Genomic DNA, 21647 nt, shown 5'->3' with positions numbered 1-21647 from the left:
GTCATGTGGTTTCCTGAGCAGAAGATTTGAAAACCATTCACTTATCATTCCAATATACAAAAGAAAGATTCTAGAATAAGATGCTGTCATCAATTAAAATATTTCTATGTTCCAGCTTTAACCAAAGACTCCTTTGGGAATGATTTCTCCACTTTCTAGTTATGGTAAGTAGTTAGTGTGGGGAATTTTAGGATTCCGGAGAGCTGAAATCTTCTGTGATCATTATTCTGAACGTGTATTCTTATCACTCCGTGTTGTTGACATAGACACCAAAAATTAATGACAATGAAATGAAAAAGGGGCTCTTATTCTTCTGTATGAATAAAAAGGAAAGTGCTGCCTGGGGAACTGTCGTCTTTAAAGGATTTTTTTCTAAGGTTCAAAGAGCAAAATGGGGGAAAAAAGAAATAGAAGAATTAAAACCAGAATCAGAGAAAGAACTACAGCAGGGCAACTGCATAAGACAAGAATTTGGGGGCTTCCCTGGTGGCGCAGTGGTTGAGAGTCCGCCTGCCGATGCAGGGGACACGGGTTCGTGCCCTGGTCCGGGAAGATCCCACATGCCGCGGAGCGGCTGGGCCCGTGAGCCATGGCCGCTGAGCCTGCGCGTCCGGAGCTTGTGCTCCGCAACGGGAGAGGCCACAACAGTGAGAGGCCCGTACCGAAAAAAAAAAAAAAAGATATTGGAAATGAGGGGGTGGAGAGAGGAGGTAGATGGACTTCCCTGGCAGTCCAGTGGTTAAGACTCTGAGCTCCCACTGCAGAGGGCACAGGTTCAATCCCTGGTAGGGGAACTAAGATCCCACGTGCTGCACGGTGTGGCAAAAAGAAAAAAGAAAACAAGAAAACAAGAAATGAGAGGAGAGAGAAAATGGAAATCTTTGGGATTATAGGGCCTGGAACATGGAATGTACTCAGTAAATCCTTTATAATTAAATATTTAATGGATGAAGGGTACCAACCCATCCTTTGTCTGCTATATTCCCTCTTTGTGTGAGAAGTTTGGTGGAAAACAAGGAGAAAATGCATTTCCCAGTCTTTATGATGCATCTGATTATGTATATTATTAGGACAACAAGAAAACCACCTGCCTAAAAAAAAAAAAAAAGTAAGAAAGAAAGAAATGAAATGGACTGAGACACACCCTCCTGGGAGTTCTATTTATTTTCCCTACATTCCCGCCTCTTAAGGAGACAGACTCCTCTGTTTGTCCCCTATGAGCCCTTCAGGCAAAGATATTTGGGCTCTAATCCCAAGGTCTATGAGGACACATCTCCTCCCCTGCATTAGGAGAATTTCAAAACCAAGATGTGCCTGTTCGCATACCCCTTCCAGTGTGTGTTCAATTTCTTAATAACACTCTAGGGAGCTGCATCCCAATAGGAAAGTCTGGCTACTCAGGTTCAACAATCACTTCCAAAAGTGTTCCCTCTGGGGATCCTTCCACTGGGGCTGAGAGACTGGTGCTCACGGCAGCGGCACCGTGGGGCAGTGTGTTAGGACCACTCAGAGGCAATTCTGGGAGCCTACCCTTTGCCTCCTGTATCAGGAGAGAAGGTACTGTACCAACCAACCCCCAGAGGCATGTCTACCTTAAAGAGGAGTATTCCTTGATAATCAATCATTCCTAAGGTCAGTGTATGCAACCGAATGGCTAGCACTGCTTCTTGGGTAGGGATTAGAGGTCGGGAGCTTTAAGGGAGGATACTTTGTGACATTGGGGGCTTTTGACTATGTGCTTGTGTGTCTGACTATACGTCTGTGCATGTGTGCCCATGCACTACCAGTTTTGAAATATTATTGTGGATTTCAGAAATATTTTGAATGTTAATAATGCTCCTGAAAGGTAGAGGGTACTGTATATTAAAGCTAAAAACTTTAGTGATGCACAGCAGATAATTAGTGCTTCAGTATTAGGAAGGGGACTTGAGGAGCATAGAGAGAAGGTCAGCTTGTCAAGAGGGATAGAGGAACATATGCTTGGTGGACAATTGGGGTGGGGATTCCCTCAAGTTGGGGACTCTATGAAATTCAATAAGCCTGTTTTGGGGGGTTTGGGGGGGTTTTTTTCTGGTTTTTTGTTTGTTTGTTTGGCCAGTTGTGCAGTTTGCAGGATCTTATTTCCCTGACCAGGGATCAAACCTGGCCCGGCAGTGAGAGCCTCGAGTCCTAACCACTGGACCGCCAGGAAATTCCCAAGCCTGTTTTATTAGAATGGGTTTACCTCGGCCTATTTCTAAAGCAGTTCTTGAGATCGTGAACTCGTTCTTGCCAAAAGCAAGGACAACAGCAAACTTATAAACAATAGTTCTCTGTTTTCTCTTCTTCCTTCCTGTTACAGACACACATACAGAGGGATTCTCATTTGTCCTCCCATCCTCCATCTTTACTTTCTTAGTTGTGCATGTATTTTGTGCAGGGAAGTGTACCCATTTTTCAGTTGCATTGGTGACTTGATTACTTTCACGACTAATTTCTGCACAGAACCTCGTGCATTTGGGTTACAAAGCCCATTCTCCTAACCACTACGGTAGACTGCCCCTGGAAATTCTTGATCGCAGCCGTTTTTCTTGCCACCACTAATAAGCCATCAGTTAACTGTCAAGAAACAGTTGAGGTTTACAGTTAATTGAGGTTCAAATGTTGGTAAAAGCAATGGACGGAACACAGTCTTAGACTCGTCACGAGGTAATTGAGGGCAACGTTATTTAAAACAATTGAGTATTACAACTCCAAAGGTTGGGGGGTCATAAACTGCGAATGTGGAATTAACAGATGCACACTACCATACATAAAATAGATTTAAAAAACAAGGGGGCTTCCCTGGTGGCACAGTGGTTGAGAGTCCGCCTGCCGATGCAGGGGACGCGGGTTCGTGCCCCGGTCCGGAAAGATCCCACCTGCCGCGGAGGGGCTGGGCCCGTGAGCCATGGCCGCTGAGCCTGCGCGTCCGGAGCCTGTGCTCCGCATCGGGAGAGGCCACAACAGTGAGAGGCCCACGTACCGCAAAATAACAAAACAAAAAAATTGTGCTCCTTTGCAAACTAGAAATGTTCTAAATTGTTTTATCCTTTGGCATACTTTTGTTTGTTTGTTTTTAGAGTAACAGATTTTACTACTTAGAGCAGTTTTAGGTTTACATAAAAATTAGAACGTACAGAGTGCCCCCTCTCCCCACTGCCACCCCAGTTTCCCTTATTAGGAATGCATTTATTATTAATTCATCTTGCATTAGTGTGCTACGTTAGGTAACAATTGAGGAACCAATATTGATACATTATTATTAACTGCAGTCCATAGTTTGCATGAGGTCTCACTCTTAGCGTTGTACATTCTATGGGTTTTAGTAAATACATAATGTTATGTATCCACAGTCAGAGTATCATATAGAATAGTTTCAATGCCCTAAAAATCCCCTGTGTCTCACCTATTCATCCCTCCCCACCTCCACACCCAGCCCCCGGCAACCGTTAATGTTTTCATTATAATTTTATCTTTCCCAGAACGTCATATAGTTGGGATCGTACAGTATGGGCATTTTCAGATCAACTTCTCTCACTTAGTAATGTAACTAAAGTTTCCTCTATGTCTTTTCTTGGCTTGAGAGCTCATCTCCTTTTATCACTGAATAATATCCCATTGTGTGAAACGTACCTGCTTTTGAAATGCTAGATTTGATAATAGTTGCAATTATTTCAAAGAATCATATTCTATAAGAAAAGAATAAAAAAGTGTATTTTCGTCAGCATTTCTGAAATAATGTGTATAAAAGATTGGCTCTGCAAAATGTTAACTGTGCTATACGCAGCGGAAATATGGTCTGTGCCGACCTCAGTTTAAGTGAATTAAACAAGTTTCTTTAAGCTTCACAATCCTGTAAAGCAAACATGCTTATACGCATTTTTACTGATGATAAACTGAGGCTCAGAGCTACCTACCAATTAAGTGACAGAGTCTATCAAATTCGGATCTGCTGCATAGAGAAGAGATTTGTGGCTGCCAGGGCTTTGGGGAGGGGGTATGGAGTGGGAGTGTGGGATTAGCAGATGCAGACTATTATATATAGAATGTAAACAACAAGGTCCCACTGTATACCACAGGGAACTATATTCAATATCCTGTGATAAACCATAATGGATAAGAATATGAAAAAGCGTATATATATATATATATGTATATACATATACATATATATACATGTTTAACTGATAAAATATAAAATTATAAAATAATTTCTATAAATATTTTATAATAAAATTATATTTCTATAAATATAATTTATAGAATTATAATTTAATTTATAATTTAATATATAATTTAATTTCTATAAAATATTTTATAATAAAATTATAAAATAATTTCTACTGTACAGCAGAAATTAACACAACATTGTAAATCAACTATACTTCAATAAACTTTTAAAACACACACACACACAAATTCAGTTCTGCTGATACTAACATCTTTGCTCTTTGTGCAAAACTAAAACCTTTACAAATACTGAGGCGGCAAGGAGGGACGTACAAATGTAAGTGATGAAAGGAAGGGAGCCTGAGAAAGGAAAACCATTTGTCCAGTGTCCTGGAGGGTGAAGTTCTTGCCAAGAGCATTATGGAGAGCAGGGACTATAGCTATCAGTTACCAAGTCCCAATCTTGGGCCAGGGAAATCAGAGGAAAACAAGACACCAAAAGAAGGGAGACTGGAAAAAAAAAAAGAAAGAAGAAGAAAGAAACAGTGATTTACTCAATTAAATTGTCTTAGCTGCTGCAAAGCTATTTATCCTAGGGAGACAGTAAACCGTAAACTGGTTTTTTGGCCTTAATTTAGAGCTGGTCACCGGTATCATGAAAATCTGCTCGGACTATGCCAAGCAGATGGTCTCCTGTGGAAGAAGATGAGAGAAGAAACTATAAGCCTCCATTAGAGCCACAGACCGTGTTTTATATTTTTCCCCTGCGCGTGTTTCCCACTTCCTAACAATGAGATACATGAGTGTGCATGAAAACAAAAGCAAAACTAGTCTCTTCACTTCTCAGAGCATTCAGTGACTTTTTAAGAGGCATATAGAATCTACAAAATGATAAGCCTGTAAAATTTTTAATAAGAATTTAATAACGTACTGATTTAGGAGCTTCAGTTAATTACACCCGTTGGAAACCCGCTCTCTGGTTTGCTCTGAGAGAACTCAGAAAATGCCATCTACTACAGATAGAATTGTAGGCATCCCTGCCCCAAAGAAAAATAATCATAAAAATAACCCCCAAGGCAGCCTGGTCATATAACTCCCACTCCTTTTGTTTCTAATGATACCTTTTCTATATTCTATTTTCTGTTTTCTCTCCAGGTAATTGAAGAAGAAGAAGATACATGACCCGATGGAGCAGGGAAATTACACCAGGGTGAAATAATTCATTTTTCAAGGACTGACCCAGCCCCAAGAGCTGAGCCTGGTCTTATTTCTTCTGTTATCCTTGGTGTACACAGCTACCGTGATGGGAAGCCTCCTCGCCATTGTCACCGTGACCTGTGAGTCTTGCCTTCACACCTCCATGTACTTCCTGCTCTGCAATCTCTCTGTCTTGGACATCTGCTTCTCCTCCATCACTGTTCCGAAGGTCCTAGTAAACCTTCTTACAACGAGAAAGACCATCTCCTTCAATGGTCGCACCATACAGATGTTTTTCTTCCACCTCCTCGGTGGGGCAGATGTTTTCTCTCTCTCTGTGATGGCCTTTGACTGCTACGTGGCCATCTCCAAGCCCCTGCGCTATGTGACTATCATGAGTAGGAGGTGATGCACTGCCCTCATTGTGGCCTCCTGGGTGGGGGGCTCCGTCCACTCCATCGTGCAGATTTCCCTCTTACTCCCACTCCCCTTCTGTGGACCTAATGTTGTGGATGGTTTCTACTGCGATGTTCCCCGGGTCCTCAAACTCACCTGCACCGACACCTTTGCCCTTGAGGTCTTAATGATTTCCAATAATGGCTTGATCTTTACACTGTGGTTCATCTTCTTGCTTGTGTCCTACACAGTCATCTTGACAATGCTGAGGTCTCACACTGGGGAGGGCAGGAGAGAAGCCATCTCCACTTGCACAGCCCACATCATGGTGGTGACCTTGCACTTTGTGCCCTGCGTCTACGTCTACGCCCGGCCCTTCATTGCCCTCCCCATGGACAGAGCTGTCTCCATTACCGTCACTGTCATCATTCCTGTCCTGAACCCCATGATCTACACCCTGAGGAACCAGGAGATGAAGTCAGCCATGAAAAGACTGAAGAGGAGATTTGGGCCTTACAAAAAGAAATAGATGCCATGGGGGACTTCCCTAGTGGTTAAGAATCCACCTGCTGGGCTTCCCTGGTGGCGCAGTGGTTGAGAATCTGCCTGCTAATGCAGAGGACACGGGTTCAAGCCCTGATCTGGGAAGATCCCACATGCCCCAGAGCAACTAAGCCCACCACGGGCCACAACTACTGAAGCCCGTATGCCTAGAGCCCGTGCTCCGCAACAAGAGAAGCCACCGCAATGAGAAGCCCACGCACCACAACGAAGAGGAGACCCCACTCTCCATAACTAGAGAAAGCCCGTGCACAGCAACGAGGGCCCAATGCAGCCAACAATAAATAAATTTATTTTTAAAAAAAGAAATAGATGCCGTGAAGTCCAGATTGGAAGAGTCAGAATTGAACAGTATTTTCTCACAACACAATAGAAAACCCCAATCAACAGCCCATCGTGAGGCCAGAGTCTTCCCTTTGCCCTACAGCAGAATCCTCTAATAAGGATGGTCTGAAATAACCGTCTCGTGGCGTGGTTGTCAGCAACTTAGAGTCTCAGGTCTGTAACTTGTCAGCTCTGAAAGGGACTCTAAAGCTTATATCACTCGAACACCTCACTTTACAGGTGAGGAAATGAAGTCTGAGAGAAGATTACCTCTCAGTTCTTGAGTTGTGGCTGTACCATGTGTGCAGCCCAAGCAATAATTAGTAAAACGATCTCCAGGGACCAGGAGTCCAGGCTATAAAATCCAGCCACCCCTCCCTTTGTGGAAATTTTCCATTGCCCACCGTGGAAGATATGAGTTCTGTTTTTCTAAGGAAGCCTTTGGGTTTCCCTTACAGAAGATGAGATAACGTTCATATTTTTTCAAAGTTTTCATAGCTAATAAATGGCTCGGGCAAGGCTAGATCTGAGATCTCTGACCATCAGCTAAATGCATGTCTGACTACTCCTGTTGCCTCAGGCAGGATTTGAGGGCATCAAGCTCATCTATAAAAATTTATCCTCTATTGTAATGTCATGAAAGACACTTTGTTGTCATTATCTGACCGAGGAGTACATATGATAAGGCTTCTGTACCTCTAAGAATTTCAGCATCATTTTCCTGCCATTTATTCTGGCCCAGCCCTCAAGGGAGAAAGGAACCCTACCCTGTCTGCTTCGCTAGAATGTGCCTGAGTCCCAGGTTCACAAGAAGCAAAGGCTTAAGAATAAACTGACTTTCCATTATTCAGGGACTGATTGTCTAGAAGATTACAAATCAGCCCATTCTAAATTCTTCCTCGTTCCTCTTTCTAGCATTTTCTTTAAAGCCTCCGCATTAAGAGAATAGAAACGATAAATAAATAAATTCCAGCGGGTCTCCTGGCAACCTATTATTTTTGTCGAGTAAATAGATGAAAACTGTAGTCAACTAAAATTTGGACTGGAAGTACTGATTGGCCTGTTATATCCCAGTCTAATCTCCCAGCCATGTCTGATGGACAGATGTAAGGGAAGTAAAGAGCCATTTGCACAGAGGGATTCAGGAGGGAAACACAAACAAGGGAAACTTGCTCCAGAATCCAGCCCCTCCCAACCAGCTCTATCACTGCCTACTGCTGCTCCCTTGGTGTTGTCCTGAAATTCCTGTTCGCGGGATATTTCATAAATTAGACACAGTTCATGGGGTTCAGGCTAGATACAACGCCACTGAAAGCACACAACTCCCGCCAGCACTTGAACCCTGCCAAAACTCAGATTGGGTCTTGAACCCACTATCTTTTTTTTTTTTTTTTTTTTGGCGGTACGCGGGCTTCCCACTGCTGTGGCCTCTCCCGTTGCGGAGCACAGGCTCCAGACGCGAACCCACTATCTTGTAATTGAGATCACACACCTGGCTTCAGGACCTGCTGAAGTTCAGGTTCTTTATATCTCAGCGCAGAAAGAATTCAGTGAGAGGCAAAGTGATAGGTAAGAAGTGGATTTACTTCGAGAAATATACACTCCATAGACAGAGTGTGGGCCATCTCAGAAGGCGAGAGGACCCAAATATGGGGTCGCTAGTTTTTATGGGCTGGGTAACGTTTTTTTTTTTTTGGCCTTGGCATGCAGGGTCTTAGTTCCCTGACCAGGGATCAAACCCATGCCCCCTGCAGTGGAAGCATGGAATCCTAATCACTGGACCACCAGGCAGTTCCTTGGCTGGGTAATTTCAAAGGCTAATGAGTGGGAGGGGTTTTCTAACTGTTTTGGGGAAGGGGCGGGGACTTCCAGGAATTGGGCCACCGCCCACTTTTTGGCCTTTCCTGGTTGGCCTCAGAACTGTCACGGTGCCTGTGGGCATGTCATTTAGATGCTAATATATTACAATGAGCATATAATGGGGCTCAAGGTCCACTGGAAGTCAAATCTCTAAATCCATTCTCAGTATTACCTCACTAGGGATTAATTTCAGGTGGTCTACTGGCGCAGCCAAAGGCACCAGGTGTCATCCCAGAGTGGAAGAGATGTAGGACAGGAAAGCTGCAGCGGGTGCATGTGAGGGAGGTAAGTCCAAGTCCGGGGTGTAAAGGTAGCCCAGAGACCCAGGTACAGAAGGGTGGAACGCTTCAGCAAGGTGGCAGGGGCAACACAAGGCAGACGCTATTGACGAAATTCACATTTTCTCGTCTGATCCTGGACTCATGGATGCTTTACTAAAGTTGGAAGATCTTTTAAAAATCTACATTTGCTTCTTTGGGGTGGTTGTTACTTCCTACCTAGAATTAAAATCATTCACCACACTTTTGACTTCAGCCTTGAATTTTGTACCTAATTACCCATGTAACAAAAACGTCAAAAACAATTCAAGGTTCCCTTGGAACCAAAGAATACAGAATCATATTCTGCCATAACTAGTATGTTCCTTTATCAACAGTAGCAGCTACTTTCTTCCTTGCGAATCATTTTTTATTACCAAAAAACAAAAAAACAAAACCAAAAACCTTCCCTTCCACATACGGTTTTTCTTCTTCTTCTTTTTTTTTTTTAGCGGTACGCGGGTATCTCACTGTTATGGCCTCTCCCGTTGCGGAGCACAGGCTCCGCTGCCCAGCTGTTCCATGGCATGTGGATTCTTCCCTGACCAGGGCACGAACCCGTGTCTCCTCCAGCGGCAGGCGGACTCTCAACCACTGCGCCACCAGGTAAGCCCTCACATACCTCTTTTAGCACTTAATCTTTACTTTCTAGAGGCAAATAGTGAATTGAGGATTCACAAGAGACTAGTTCCAGGAAAAAAAAAATACACACACACATGTATACACACTTTTTACTTTGAGACTATCCCAGGATACACACACATACACACACAAACACACGCACAAACACACACACACTTACTTTTAAGAGACAATTGATTACTGGGTTCCTAAAAGACCACAGTACTTTGGAGAGAAGCAGTATACATTAAAATCTATTTCCCATGAAAATGTGTTCCTTCTCCTTCCATGTAATGAGAACGTGTTGCTTGACAACAATCTTTTAACATATGGATTCTAACACAGGGTATTTGCGTTTTGGCTAAATGTTCAACATCTCTCACCTTGGGAGATGTTGGGAAGCTGTATTTCAAAGAACCTCTTAAATCTAGGAGCAGTGTCTACAGAGCAAAATGTTTCATAATGTCTTCTCACCACTAGAGGGACCTATTCCTTTTCCATGATTCTCCCTTTGGCGGACGTTTAAGAATTTAACTGAGATTTTTATTTCCAAAGACGAAGCCTCAAAACCTATGTCGAATGAAAAAAAAGAAAAGAAAAAAACACAACCTAAAAGTGGAGAATTATGTTTTATTCAGCGGACTTACCGAGGACTTAAGCCTGAGATACAGCCGCTCAGATAGCTCTGAGGGACTGTTCTGAAGAGGTAAGAGAGAGCCATGATATATTGGAGTTTTTGCAAAAAAACAAAACAAAAACAAAAAAATATAGTCAAACATCAAAAGAGTACTTGTGATTAAAGAAATAGACATCTCAATTAATGAATTTAGCACCTTTCTATGTATGAGAAAATGCAAGAGTCTGGGCTTACTGAAATCATTCCTTTGATCTGCACCTTAATTGTCTAGGGCCAGTGTGTGACCTTGGGCCATTACGTAACTTCTCTGTGCTTCCTCTTAGTCCTTTGTAAAATGGGTTAGATAATAATGACTATTCAAGATTTCCGCTATTATTGTTCTACATAGTGATCCACCCCAAAACCAATGACCAAGGAATTCCACTACGGTATCGTCTGTAAGACTGAATACAATTTAATCGCTCATCAAAAAGCACAGACTAAAGAATTAGGATATATCCAAACACCGAAAGTGAAAAGATGAGTGAAGGCTTAAGAAGGAAATAGAAGGATTTCTAGAATATTTTTGGGGTGGAGCAGTACCTCTGGCAACGCTACCTTTGTACACTAATCATAAGTGATTTATAAAGAAAAAGTACAGTTATACTGCTGATCCGGGCCCCCAGATTCAGCTGTTGGCTGGAACAAACAGTAAATGGGGCTGGGGCGGCGGCAGCATTCAGTTTTCTCAGGCTGACACTTTCACTGAAACTAGAGTCACTTTAGGGATGCAGCCTTGAGCTGCTAAAAACTATTATTAGTGCTAACTGTTTTTTCAAGTCTTATAGCCCGCCTAGTTGAGAGGAGGGCTCAGAGGAGCCCAGCTAGAGTTTAGTCAAAGGAAAATTCTTTGCCAGAGGGAAACAGCACCGTAAAACACGTGGGGCTGTTTGAATTCTCCACCATGAGCATATAATTTTTCAAAAAGTTTTTTTAATTTAAATAGAAGTACGAGGTCAGTGGACTTGGAAGTAATCAACAAAGGAGAGAGGTGACCTTCGGGATAACCCCTAACTGAGTGGTGGCAGCAACACTGAAAGGTGGCAAAGCAGGGTTTAGAAGGAGCGGGATCCGGACTCCTACCCAGGCACCTGGAGGCGGAACTGCGGGGGGGGGGGCGGGGGGGTAGTCGGGAGCGCGCAGGCGCAGAGACGCGCGATGACCTGAGCAGGGCGGGGCCGCTTGCACCTCCCTAGTGGCGCCACGAGGGGGCAGCCTTGGTGGCCGATGTGCGCGGGCACCTCTGGAGCCTAGCTTGCGCTTCGGGGCGCAGCGCGGAGCCCGGTTGGAAACGGCAGCGTCTCCCACTTCCTGGAGTAAAACTCAAGTTCCGGCTGGCAAAAAGAAACGTTAAAATATCCCTGAAAAAGGTTAAATCCGTGCTGTGGTTCCACTGGGGCTCGAACCCAGGACCTTCTGCGTGTAAAGCAGACGTGATAACCGCTACACTATGGAACCTCCCGCTGCACTTTTGCGCCAGGCTACAATAAAGACATTTTATTCACACAAAGACTTTCCTCCCGATGTGTAATGAAGTTGAGAGTTGATGCCTGGCGATCGCTCGCGAGAAGAAACTTTCAAACAGATTTCAGACTTTCCAGCGCAATGCCCATCCACGCTTCTTGGCGACGCGGGCTTCCCAGTTTGTCCGAGAAAGAAAGCGTGACCCGACGTGCCGGCGACCGTCCCCCAGACAGACGCCGCTCCTGCCTTGATGTAAGCAACGCGGAGGATTTTTGACTCGTCGGGCTCTGTGGCGCAATGGATAGCGCATTGGACTTCTAGATTAGACGGAGGCATTCAAAGGTTGTGGGTTCGAGTCCCACCAGAGTCGCTTTTGTTTTAATAAGGAAAGCGCTAGGAGGAAGACACATTACCTACGATTTCCGAGGAGACTCGCCCACTTTGAAAAGGAGCCCATTCCAGTACCCTGTGGTGTCCTCAGACGTGAATGTGTTAGGGATCCTGCTACTAGAGTCTTCATCGCTTTCGTGTGGCTCCAGTTTCTGGTGACTGGACATGAGGAAATCACAGGATGTGATGAAAGTTACCGAGTTTCCCATTCCCCCCCATCCCCGTATTGTTCTTTTACATAAGGTATAAAATTTTTTAATTGTTGTGCAACTTTTCGCAGCTCAGTATTAGTCAGGTTATGTAAAAATAAAGACGAGTTTGGCGGATACCAGAATGGCCGAGTGGTTAAGGCGTTGGACTTAAGATCCAATGGATTTATATCCTCGTGGGTTCGAACCCCACTTCTGGTACAAGTCAATTTGGTTTTCCGAACATGACATGCGTCATTTTTTCCGAATTCCTGAGGACTTAATCTGAAAGATTGTAGCAGACGTAGAAAGTGTAGCAATAGCTTCAGAACCGACGGTTTGGAAGGTGAAAAGTAAACGTCTGCGTGAAACTATACTGCTTTGTAGGGGAGGGGGCGAGGGGTACATTGCGCAGTAAAAACGTTCCCTTTTTGAAATAGAGATTATCTAAGATCATGCTATGTGCCAAATACCGTTCTAAACGCTGAGGTTGTGGGAATGCAAAGATTTGAAAGAAAAGAAAGTAAACCAAACAGAAAATAACATTAAGAAAAGAAAAAAAAAATAGAAGGTCCTTAACCGACAAGGTTTTTGTCCAGAAGCACTTACAGGACAGAGGGACAGAGGGAAGAGGTGGTTCATAAACAGGATTTCAGATGGCGATAAGCTCTTACAAAGAATTAAGTGCGGTGGCACGATAGAGTGGCATAGAACTTTTTCAGGACAAACTTATTCCATTTGATTATGGAAATCATTCACCTTGACAGTAACGTTCTCCCCTCTCTCTACCAAACAAAAACTTCCAAGGACCAGTTCTGCCCCCTCCTCCTCCACGAAAAGCCTTCCCTGACCCCTGGCCCTCAGTCAACTGTCCATTCATTCATTCAGCAGTTTTTGAGAGCTTGCTTGGATAACAGTGGAGATGCACAGAGAAGTCCCGTCCTCACAGCAGAAACATTCTAGGAGGAAAGACAGACCATTAAACAGGTGTTGAAGGGAGGTTGTGGTGGGAGCAGCAATACGGACAGTCTCAGAGTCCTCGGGACCCAACCCCCTCTGGAGAGGATCAAGCAGAGATCTCTGCGGCAAGTTCTGATCCCTGTCTTTAAGGATCAGAGGGAACTTCCCAAACCAAAGAACTTAGAAAGTGGGAAGAGGGGGCATTTCAAGATGGCGGACGGAGGGATGGAGGGGTGGTGCGTAGGAAAAAAAACAGGATAGTTTGTTAAATGAAATTACACACAGCTCCAGTTAACTGTCTCTACGCTAAGCAGCCCAGTTCCACACCATTAACACTTGATTATACACAGTTTGAGACTTTTGTTCTCAGGGTTCAATGCCTGTCAATCTAGTCTGCCTTAGGGGAACAGGAAACATATCTTCACGCTCTCCTGCGTTACATTCAAAGCTGAGTACAGAACTGTTGTAGGAAGCTGAGGTTCGACCAAAGGCTCACTAACTCCCCCAGAGGATTGGCTTCATCTTACAGGCAATTTTTTTTTTTTTCCGGGGTGGAGAATCTTTTTATTTTTCTTGGCTAAATCCAGCCATGTCATATGATTCTTAGGGATCTACATCTTCATTTGTGAAAAGCGCACCTAATTCACTGGTGATTTTTCAATACCAGTGTAGGGGAGCAAAGTTTACCACCCCAAAATGTCTCTCTGGCATGCGGATTGTTTAGAGCTGAAAACAATCAAGGCCCAAAAGACTCAGGAAGAAAGTTTGACTCTGGACCTTCTCCCTAACGGCCTAAAGAATGTAGATGAAGGATCTGTTCCAGGAAAGGAGTTATCACCATAGATTACTATAGTACGAACCAGGTGGGTAGACAGGGAGAAACCTAGCAAAGTCTAAAAGTGTTAACATTCCTCTCTGTGTCCCATGGTCTCTGCACGGCCCAGCAAACCGTGTTTACCAAACATTTGCTTTTCCATATTCTTGCCAATTCCTTCTTCCCCTTTGAGGTTCCAAATCACTATCCCCAACATCCTCTTTTCGCTTCAGCTGAAGATAATATTTAAGGTGAGGTTTTCAGACATTTCGGCAAGTTACTTAATTTTCCTGGGTCCCTTCCATGTACACATATTATTAAACTTTTGTTTAGTTTTCTTCTGTTAATCTGTCTTGTCAATTTAATTCTTAGACCAGCCAGAACTAAGAAGGATAGAGGAAAAAAGTCCTTCCTCCCCAACACCAGATACTCCCCTCCAAAACCCTGAAGCATGGAGGATGCCTCTACTGGGAAGGAAATTTGCTTTTCACCTTCCTTTGCTGGGATCTGTAGAAAACACAGGATCAGGGATGCTTTGATCTAAAGGGCTGCCTACGTGATCTCAGAAGGATGGAATAATCTAACTGACAATTTTTTTCTTCTTCATTTATTTTATTATTGAAAACAATACATGCTTTTTTAATGCAATAATACAGATGTACGTAAAGGAAACAGTGAGAGACTCTTCTCACACGCTTCATTGCCGTTCCTCAAAAGGTGGTCATTTTTATCAGATTGTTTTCTACCCTTAAACATCTCTTATGTATATGCAAGCAACAAATATACAAATATATATAATTAATTATATATACAATTACAGGATATATATTCATATACACATCGTTTGACTTTTCCACAAATATTATATCATACGTATGGTTTAGCACCTTCTGTCATTTTTGTTTAACATAACGTGACTATCTTTCCCTAGTGGATTACTTTTTAAACTTTGTTCATAGTTCCTGAGGTTACCAACTGGAGCCGGAACCGAGCTCAGTTTCAGCTGATCTCACTCAAAAGTCAGTGTTCGAGAGACACAAGGGTTGGTGCTTCATTCAGGAAGCCCGCAACCTGGGAAGATAGCAAACTAGTGTCCCCCAAACCATCTCCAAGTTGCCAGTTAGAGGGAAAAGGGTTTTATAGGGAAAAACCAGGAAGTTTCAGGGGTGTGCGGGCTATGTGCAGCACAGCACAGACAGCTCCGATAATCATCTCAAAATGATTCATGCGGTGGTCTGGTCGGAATCACCCCGTTTTAAGCACAATTAATCTTCAACTCCAGGGTCAGTTTGGTTCCACTTCCTTGAGGCAAATTTCTGGACGTATGCAAGTCATAGATTCAGTACTGCCCAAGATGGAGCAGTTTGTGTCGAGGCTACGGTCTGGTCATCATGCAGTTAGCTTTTTCCCTCTGGTGGTGGTTTTAGTATCTGCAAAACAGCTCAGGAATGTGCATCAGACACTGTTGTCTATGTCCTTCAGGGAAGAACTAAAGATTCTGTGACTCGTATATGGCTGATCTGTTTACATTGTTACCAGTTCTCCTCGCCCAACTGCTAGCTTTTGTTACTATATGTTCACATTCTTCCAATCCTTACCTCTTGAGCTAGCTTTTTCTGACTCTGGGGAGGCCTGGGAGACTAAAGCTTTTCTACAAACAAGAGGCAGGTGGAGCACACTAGGTGGAGTTCGGGGTCTCTGTCTCAGGAAGGCCGCCTAGGGTCCTGCTCGGTTACACGGATATATTTCTCCATAAAAGACTGCAAAAAAAAAAAAAAAAAAAGACTGCAGACGTCGTCCTTCCCCAACAGAGTTCAGAGTGTCTCTGAAATCCGAAGGCAGCTAAAATGGTTATGAGGGGATTCCTAAAAGGAATCCCCATAGGATTCCTTTCCCTTCCCTTTCAAGGGATCTTATCCAGTGCCTCAATGAATAACATGGCAATGAAGAAACAGGAGTAATGAAAAAGCCTATTAGTGACAGCTGAAAAAACACACAACCTAAAACTTGAGAGTTTCGTTTTATTCAGGGACCTTACTGAAGACTATAGCCAGGGAATCGGCCTCTCAGCTCTGAGGAACTGTTCCAGGAAGGTAAGGGAGGGGCCAGGATATATAGGATTTTTTGCTGGGAAAAAAAAACCATGTAGTTGAACATCAAATGATTACTGCCAAACACACACACACACACAAAACAGACATCTCAAGTTAATTATTTTAGTGCTTTTCTAAGTTTGGGAAGACGCAAGGGTCTGGGTTCATTGAAAATATTCCTTTGACATGCATCTTAACTCTCTAGGGCCAGTATCCTGTTTTTCTCCATCCTGAATTCCCCTCTGGGCGCACCAACAGGGAAGGTGCAGGGGCTGGTGGCTGGATGGCTGCAACATTCGTTGTTTAGTGGAATGGTAGGCAACATGGGTTGTTTACTGAAATGGCAGGAAACTTTTTGTTTTTTGTGTGTCCACATTAGTTATATTCAGGACACAGCTGCCAGGGTAATGGGACTTCCTAAAAATATAAACTCCAGCCGGATCCAAACCCTTCAATGGGAGCTTCAAGGAAAATGTTCAGATTCCCTGGCGAAGGTCCTTTTCCTTTTGTTGTTCCCTCTGCTCAAAATTCTCTTCCCAAGCCTTCAGGGCCCCAGTCACCATTGGTAGCTCATCCGGGCATCACCTCCCGCTTGAATACTTGGCAGGACGCTTACTTCTGGCGTTGACCTGCTTCCCACCATCAAAGCGCTTGACTTCTGTTTTGCGTGCCTTCCCGCCCCACTGAGGACCAGGACCGGGTCTTGGTCCTGGATGTGTTCTGACTAATAAAGATTGGAGACCTAATCAATTACTCATAAGATTCCACCCGCAAGACCCTCCGGGACTCTTCACAGACCAAGATTGGATTTAGAAATCCAGACGTTCTAAATCTGGAGAATTCCTCCGGGGATGTTCCCTTTAGGATGCGAGGGGCGGGGGCGCTGCTGGCGTGGAAGCACGGTCTATTTTCTTGATAGTCTTTCTGTAATGGGATCAGAAAAGATTCCTTCGCCAAACGCCTTCCCGACCTTGATTTTGCAGTTTCACCGCTCACGTAATCAACAAAAAGACTCAGGATTTTAATCGAATAGGAAAAGAATAGGGCCACGTGGTCTATTTTCTGTGGATAGACTAGGATTTACGCTGCTTTTCCGAGCCCGGGTAGCTCAGTCGGTAGAGCATCAGACTTTTAATCTGAGGGTCCAGGGTTCAAGTCCCTGTGCGGGCGGTTATTTTAAACTCCTAAAACAAATTTGAGCGTGTGTCCACACCACTCTCGCTGAGCAGCTGTGAGATTATGCAGAACACACTTGATTCAGCCCTCCTGGAGTTTACAACCCAGGCCAGACCAAAGGTGGATTTTGCAGAAAAAGTGAAAGGTGAGGAAAGCAACTGGTAACTTTCTCTTCCAACCTCCGTCTTTTCTCTTCCAACCTTGTATGATAGATACTTTGTCTTCAGATATTTTTTCCTTAAAACTAACATGTATTATTTTATATAGAAACATCAATAAACATCGTCAGAGTCACGGATGGTAATGCTCCTGGCAGTAAATGTGCAAATTTTGGCACTAAGTGATAATAGTTCACACACTGTTTATTAAAAGCACGGTGAGAAGACTGGGGTTCCAAGAAATATTTCAGGTCAACACACGTGCTTATAAATCACATCTTCCGCCGAGAACCATTCTTCACCAAATTTCTAACACGCTGATAGGACCCTGACTTGCGTGTATAGACAAACGTTTTTGAAGTCTTCATGTCTGTCGTCAATGAGAAACGCTTGCAAGCCCAGCGTAACTCTACTTGGCATCAAACTCAAGACCTTCTACGTGCAGACCGGAAGTGGTGGTCATCACACTATGAAACACCCGACACATAGTCTAAGTGGACTGGGTCCAGGTCATTCCATGATTTGTGATATCTTTACGAGGTTTAAGCTCTTAGGATCCTCGCAGTGTGTGGGATCGGGGAGGGAGGTGAGCCTTCATGGGAGACACTGTAAGAAAAGGAAGGTACTCCAGACTCCAGTCCCGTCCAATGATGAGTCAGCAAAAACTCTGCCGAAACCCGGGATTGAACCAGGGACCTTTAGATCTTCAGTCTAACGCTCTCCCAACTGAGCTATTTCGGCGAGGACGATTGGTCTCTCGACCCTGTTAAGGAAACTTAAGAAAAAAATTTTAAAAATTAAGACTTTCTTTCATCTCTACCTTTCCAATTCCCAATTTCACCTTCCAAATTGCATCTTATTTTAGCTCTGAGATTCCGAGGGCAGTGAGTGAGAAAAAGAATTTCTGTCAATGTGGGGAAATTGTCCCAGGCTACATATTCTTGTCTTCCTAAGGCTTTTTTTACGTCTCCCCAGGACCCTAATAAGAGGAAAGACAGCCGCCTACTAAGTGCCTACTGTGTGCCTACTGTGTGCCCAGCACGTCCTCTACGTGGTGTCAGTTCAGTCCCCACCCCCCCACCCCTGCCTTAAGGTTGATATAATACGATAATTTTTAAATGAAATAACTAATTTGCCCTCAAATCATCCAGAACCGAAGCAGAGCTATTCAGCTCCAAAGCTTGAAAGGTCTTGGTAGAGAGAGACTTTGATTTGTCTTTTCCTTTTAATTTTTGGCGTTTTGTTTTTTTTGCTTTTTTCTCACTTTTCACCCCTTGGTGAAAGGGAGAGGGAGTGAACTTGAGGACAGGAAGGAGGAAAGAGCCAGGAGGTCGCAGTGCTCTCCTCCCCTTGTCCTCTCCTTTCCCCCACCTGGTGTGTTCTTGTTCAGTCAGGAAATGATCGGAGCAAAGAGACTCCACTTTTCAAGGTTGCCAGAAATGGACTTGCTCACTTTCCAGGGGACTTCCTGAGGAAGAAGAGGCAAAACCCGAGTGTTTGCCTCAGCTCCCTTACTTTGTTCCCCTGGAACGCCACCTGAGTGCCATGATTCACTTCCTTCCAGAAAGAATCCCACTCTTCCTTGGGTCGGTGACCATTGCTGTCGCCTCAGCACATACCAACCAACACAAGTCACGTGAATACGGGTTCATGATTTTCACCTATTGGGAACACATTTCTTTGAAATGGTTTCTTACCTGTTTTCAGTGTGTCTTTTGTTCCCTCCCTAGACTGAAAGCTCTTTAATAATAATAGCTGCAACGTACTGCATGCTCGCTTTGGGGCAAAGACTCTACTAAGCACTGCTGCATGCATTGTTACCTCATTTAATCAGCACAGGTTTATGAGAGGGGTGCTGTTACTATCATTCCCTTGCTCCTGATGAGGAAGCTGTGCTTTGGAGAGAAGAAAATTGTGGGTCTGTGTAGGCACAGGGTAAGGCATTCAGCTTGGAGGGTGAAGGGGTGAAGGCCCTGCCTCCCACTTGAGTTCTATGTCCACCTTCGCCCTGCCCCACCGATCAGCGTCCTTTGGGTACGTTAGGTACCATAGTCCATCACCTAAGAGGGCAGCTGACTCAATCAGCCCACATGCCCATCCTGTTAATGAGTTCAAGATCGACTTTCTTCTGTTGCCTGGCAGAAGCAAGGAAGGCTCAGTCTCCAGGTAGGCAAGGATGTACCTGGTCCCTTCACCTCACAGGGAAGATTAGTTTAGTCTTGGTGAATCCACGCCTGAGCTCTTGTGTCCACAACCCGACTTCCTCAAAACTTCTCAGGAGCCAAATGCTGTCCTTATTAATTTGCAGTCAGTGGGAGCTAACATTTTTGTTTTTCGAACTCCAGGACACTTCGCATTCCAGCCCCTCAAACGCACTCTTTCCCAGCAGGCACCCTCCTTCTCCCACCAGCAGAAGCTACCATCTCAACCTCAACTTCTCCCTGGATTCAGGGTCACACTTTGGGGGTTAGCGGAGAGACTGGACCTCGGTAGGGAGGGGGAGCTGCCCTGCCTGGTGCTTCAGTTTCTAGATGGCATCTCTTCCTTTTCAGAGCGCAAAAAATATTCTCTAGAAGGGTAGCAAGGTGGAGTGGAAGGGTGCGGGATCCGTCCCACAATCCTCAGGCACCCTGAGGGAGGGAACCCGAGAGAGAGGGTCTGCAGGGCTCGCTCACGGAGAGCGAAGGGAGGCGGCGACTGCGGGAGCCCCAGCGACTTCCTGAAGGCTTCGTCCCCCTTTCTTTAATTGCAGCAGTAGTTGAGACCAAGCAGCCCAGTCGGCGGCTGCCGAGTAAGCCAGCTTATTTAGACCCTACAGCGATGCACTGCGAATCTCCTGGAGGTCTTTGCACAAAGGCCCGTGGTGTCTGCCTGCCTTTTACCCCCGGGAAGTGGTTGGAAACGCAGGGTACACGCTCCACATTTTACTCCCTTTTCCAAAGGCAACCGGCTAAAAATCAGAGGCCCCTAAAGCTAGTTCTCACTTTTAAAATACCTGTTAAGAAAAAGAAACTCCGCCCGAACAGGGACTTGAACCCTGGACCCTCAGATTAAAAGTCTGATGCTCTACCGACTGAGCTATCCGGGCTCACAGCAAAATCTTTCACTCCGGTGAGTGAAAGCCATGTAATCGTTTGCGCTGCAGCTAATGGGCGGGATACCGAATGAGTTTCCGGACTCCTCCTTTGTGTGTGATTCAATCCAATTCCAGTCCAGAGATCCCACGGCGCCGGGCAGGCGAAGTGGGGAGTGTGGAAAGGTGATTAAGTCGTTCTCTGGCAGATGAATACAGATTTCTCAAATAAAACAGAACACGTCCTCTTTTATATAGAGACCGCTTGGCAAACGTGAATCCTGATTTCTGCAAAACCCTGCGGAGGGAGGAGAAGCCGCTTACTCACTGTCCCCGCCCCTCCGCGATTCCTTGCCCTAAACCCAAAGCGCACAGGGTCGGAGATCACAGTTCAGTGTTAAAGGTACCAAGCTGCTACTTCTCCCGAGAAGCGCCACTTCGCAGTTCCTTGTTCCCATCCTAGGCGCCCACGAAACGGATGAGCTGAAAGAGACGATCTGGGATCCAGCCAGAAGTGGTGGCAGCCACCACCGCCCTGGGCTCTAGAAGCGCGCCCGCGCCCCGCTCGCCACCCTCGCCAGCCCCGCCCCGACGGGCCTGGCCTTTGCGCACGCGCGCTCACCCCACTCTGGGTAGGCTGAAGCCACCTCCCTCCACTTCTCAAGCGTACACGCCACTATTTTCGTACTACAGATCCCGCTATACCTTTTCAATCCTCTGGGCCTTGGCTCACGGTGTTCCCTCTAACTGGAATGCAACCTCCCTTTCACTTCTTCCCCCTCGTCCGCCCAAAGCACTTTTGAGGACTCAGCTTAACCTCCATCCCACCGGGGAAGCTCTTGGTGACCCGCACCATCCCTGGTCTCCTCCCCTGCACTGTGGAGCTACTACAGAGCTGGTAGCAGACCTTCGGGACCGTGTAATCAATGCTTTAATAGAGGAATATATACTTTGGTAACACCGAGGAATGACTAGAAGGTGGGTAGAGCCGAACCTGGCAGGAAAAAAAGACATTAGAACCGTGCCTTGAAAGGTGAGTAGGGGTGTGCCAGGCTTGCGAGCTTGGTGATGCAGGCAGACACACCTGTATTCTCGGAGCTTCCGGCACGCATCCAAATACTTCCCAAAGGGATTCCTCAGGCTGGAAACTGGGAAGGGTTTGCCCTTTCAGGGCAAAGGCCCAACATT

At 45.1% G+C, this 21647-nt stretch overlaps 1 protein-coding gene and 6 non-coding genes across 7 annotated transcripts; 4 read left to right on the top strand and 3 right to left on the bottom strand.

Annotated features, from left to right (window-relative positions):
- Window positions 1-5377: 5377 nt before the first annotated feature.
- On the top strand, window positions 5378-6313 carry LOC137231227 (olfactory receptor 4D11-like). Its single transcript, XM_067751738.1, is given in 1 exon segment — window positions 5378-6313. A coding segment is annotated over 1 exon segment (936 nt).
- A 5215-nt stretch (window positions 6314-11528) lies between these two features.
- On the bottom strand, window positions 11529-11601 carry TRNAV-UAC (transfer RNA valine (anticodon UAC)). Its single transcript has one exon. It is a non-coding gene; the product is annotated as a tRNA-Val (tRNA).
- Window positions 11602-11890: 289 nt separating this feature from the next.
- On the top strand, window positions 11891-11977 carry TRNAR-UCU (transfer RNA arginine (anticodon UCU)). Its single transcript is given in 2 exon segments — window positions 11891-11927; window positions 11942-11977. It is a non-coding gene; the product is annotated as a tRNA-Arg (tRNA).
- Window positions 11978-12324: 347 nt separating this feature from the next.
- TRNAL-UAA (transfer RNA leucine (anticodon UAA)) lies at window positions 12325-12407 on the top strand. Its single transcript has one exon. It is a non-coding gene; the product is annotated as a tRNA-Leu (tRNA).
- Window positions 12408-17149: 4742 nt separating this feature from the next.
- TRNAK-UUU (transfer RNA lysine (anticodon UUU)) lies at window positions 17150-17222 on the top strand. Its single transcript has one exon. It is a non-coding gene; the product is annotated as a tRNA-Lys (tRNA).
- An 832-nt stretch (window positions 17223-18054) lies between these two features.
- Window positions 18055-18127, bottom strand: TRNAF-GAA (transfer RNA phenylalanine (anticodon GAA)). Its single transcript has one exon. It is a non-coding gene; the product is annotated as a tRNA-Phe (tRNA).
- A 2274-nt stretch (window positions 18128-20401) lies between these two features.
- Window positions 20402-20474, bottom strand: TRNAK-UUU (transfer RNA lysine (anticodon UUU)). The gene has a single exon. It is a non-coding gene; the product is annotated as a tRNA-Lys (tRNA).
- Between the last annotated feature and the right edge of the window lie 1173 nt (window positions 20475-21647).

The sequence above is a fragment of the Pseudorca crassidens genome, chromosome 9, assembly GCF_039906515.1.
Source record: "Pseudorca crassidens isolate mPseCra1 chromosome 9, mPseCra1.hap1, whole genome shotgun sequence".
NCBI classification, from domain to species: Eukaryota; Metazoa; Chordata; class Mammalia; order Artiodactyla; family Delphinidae; genus Pseudorca; species Pseudorca crassidens.
The sequence above is the reverse complement of the archived record's forward strand: the minus strand, read 5'-3'. Positions and strand labels throughout refer to the sequence as shown.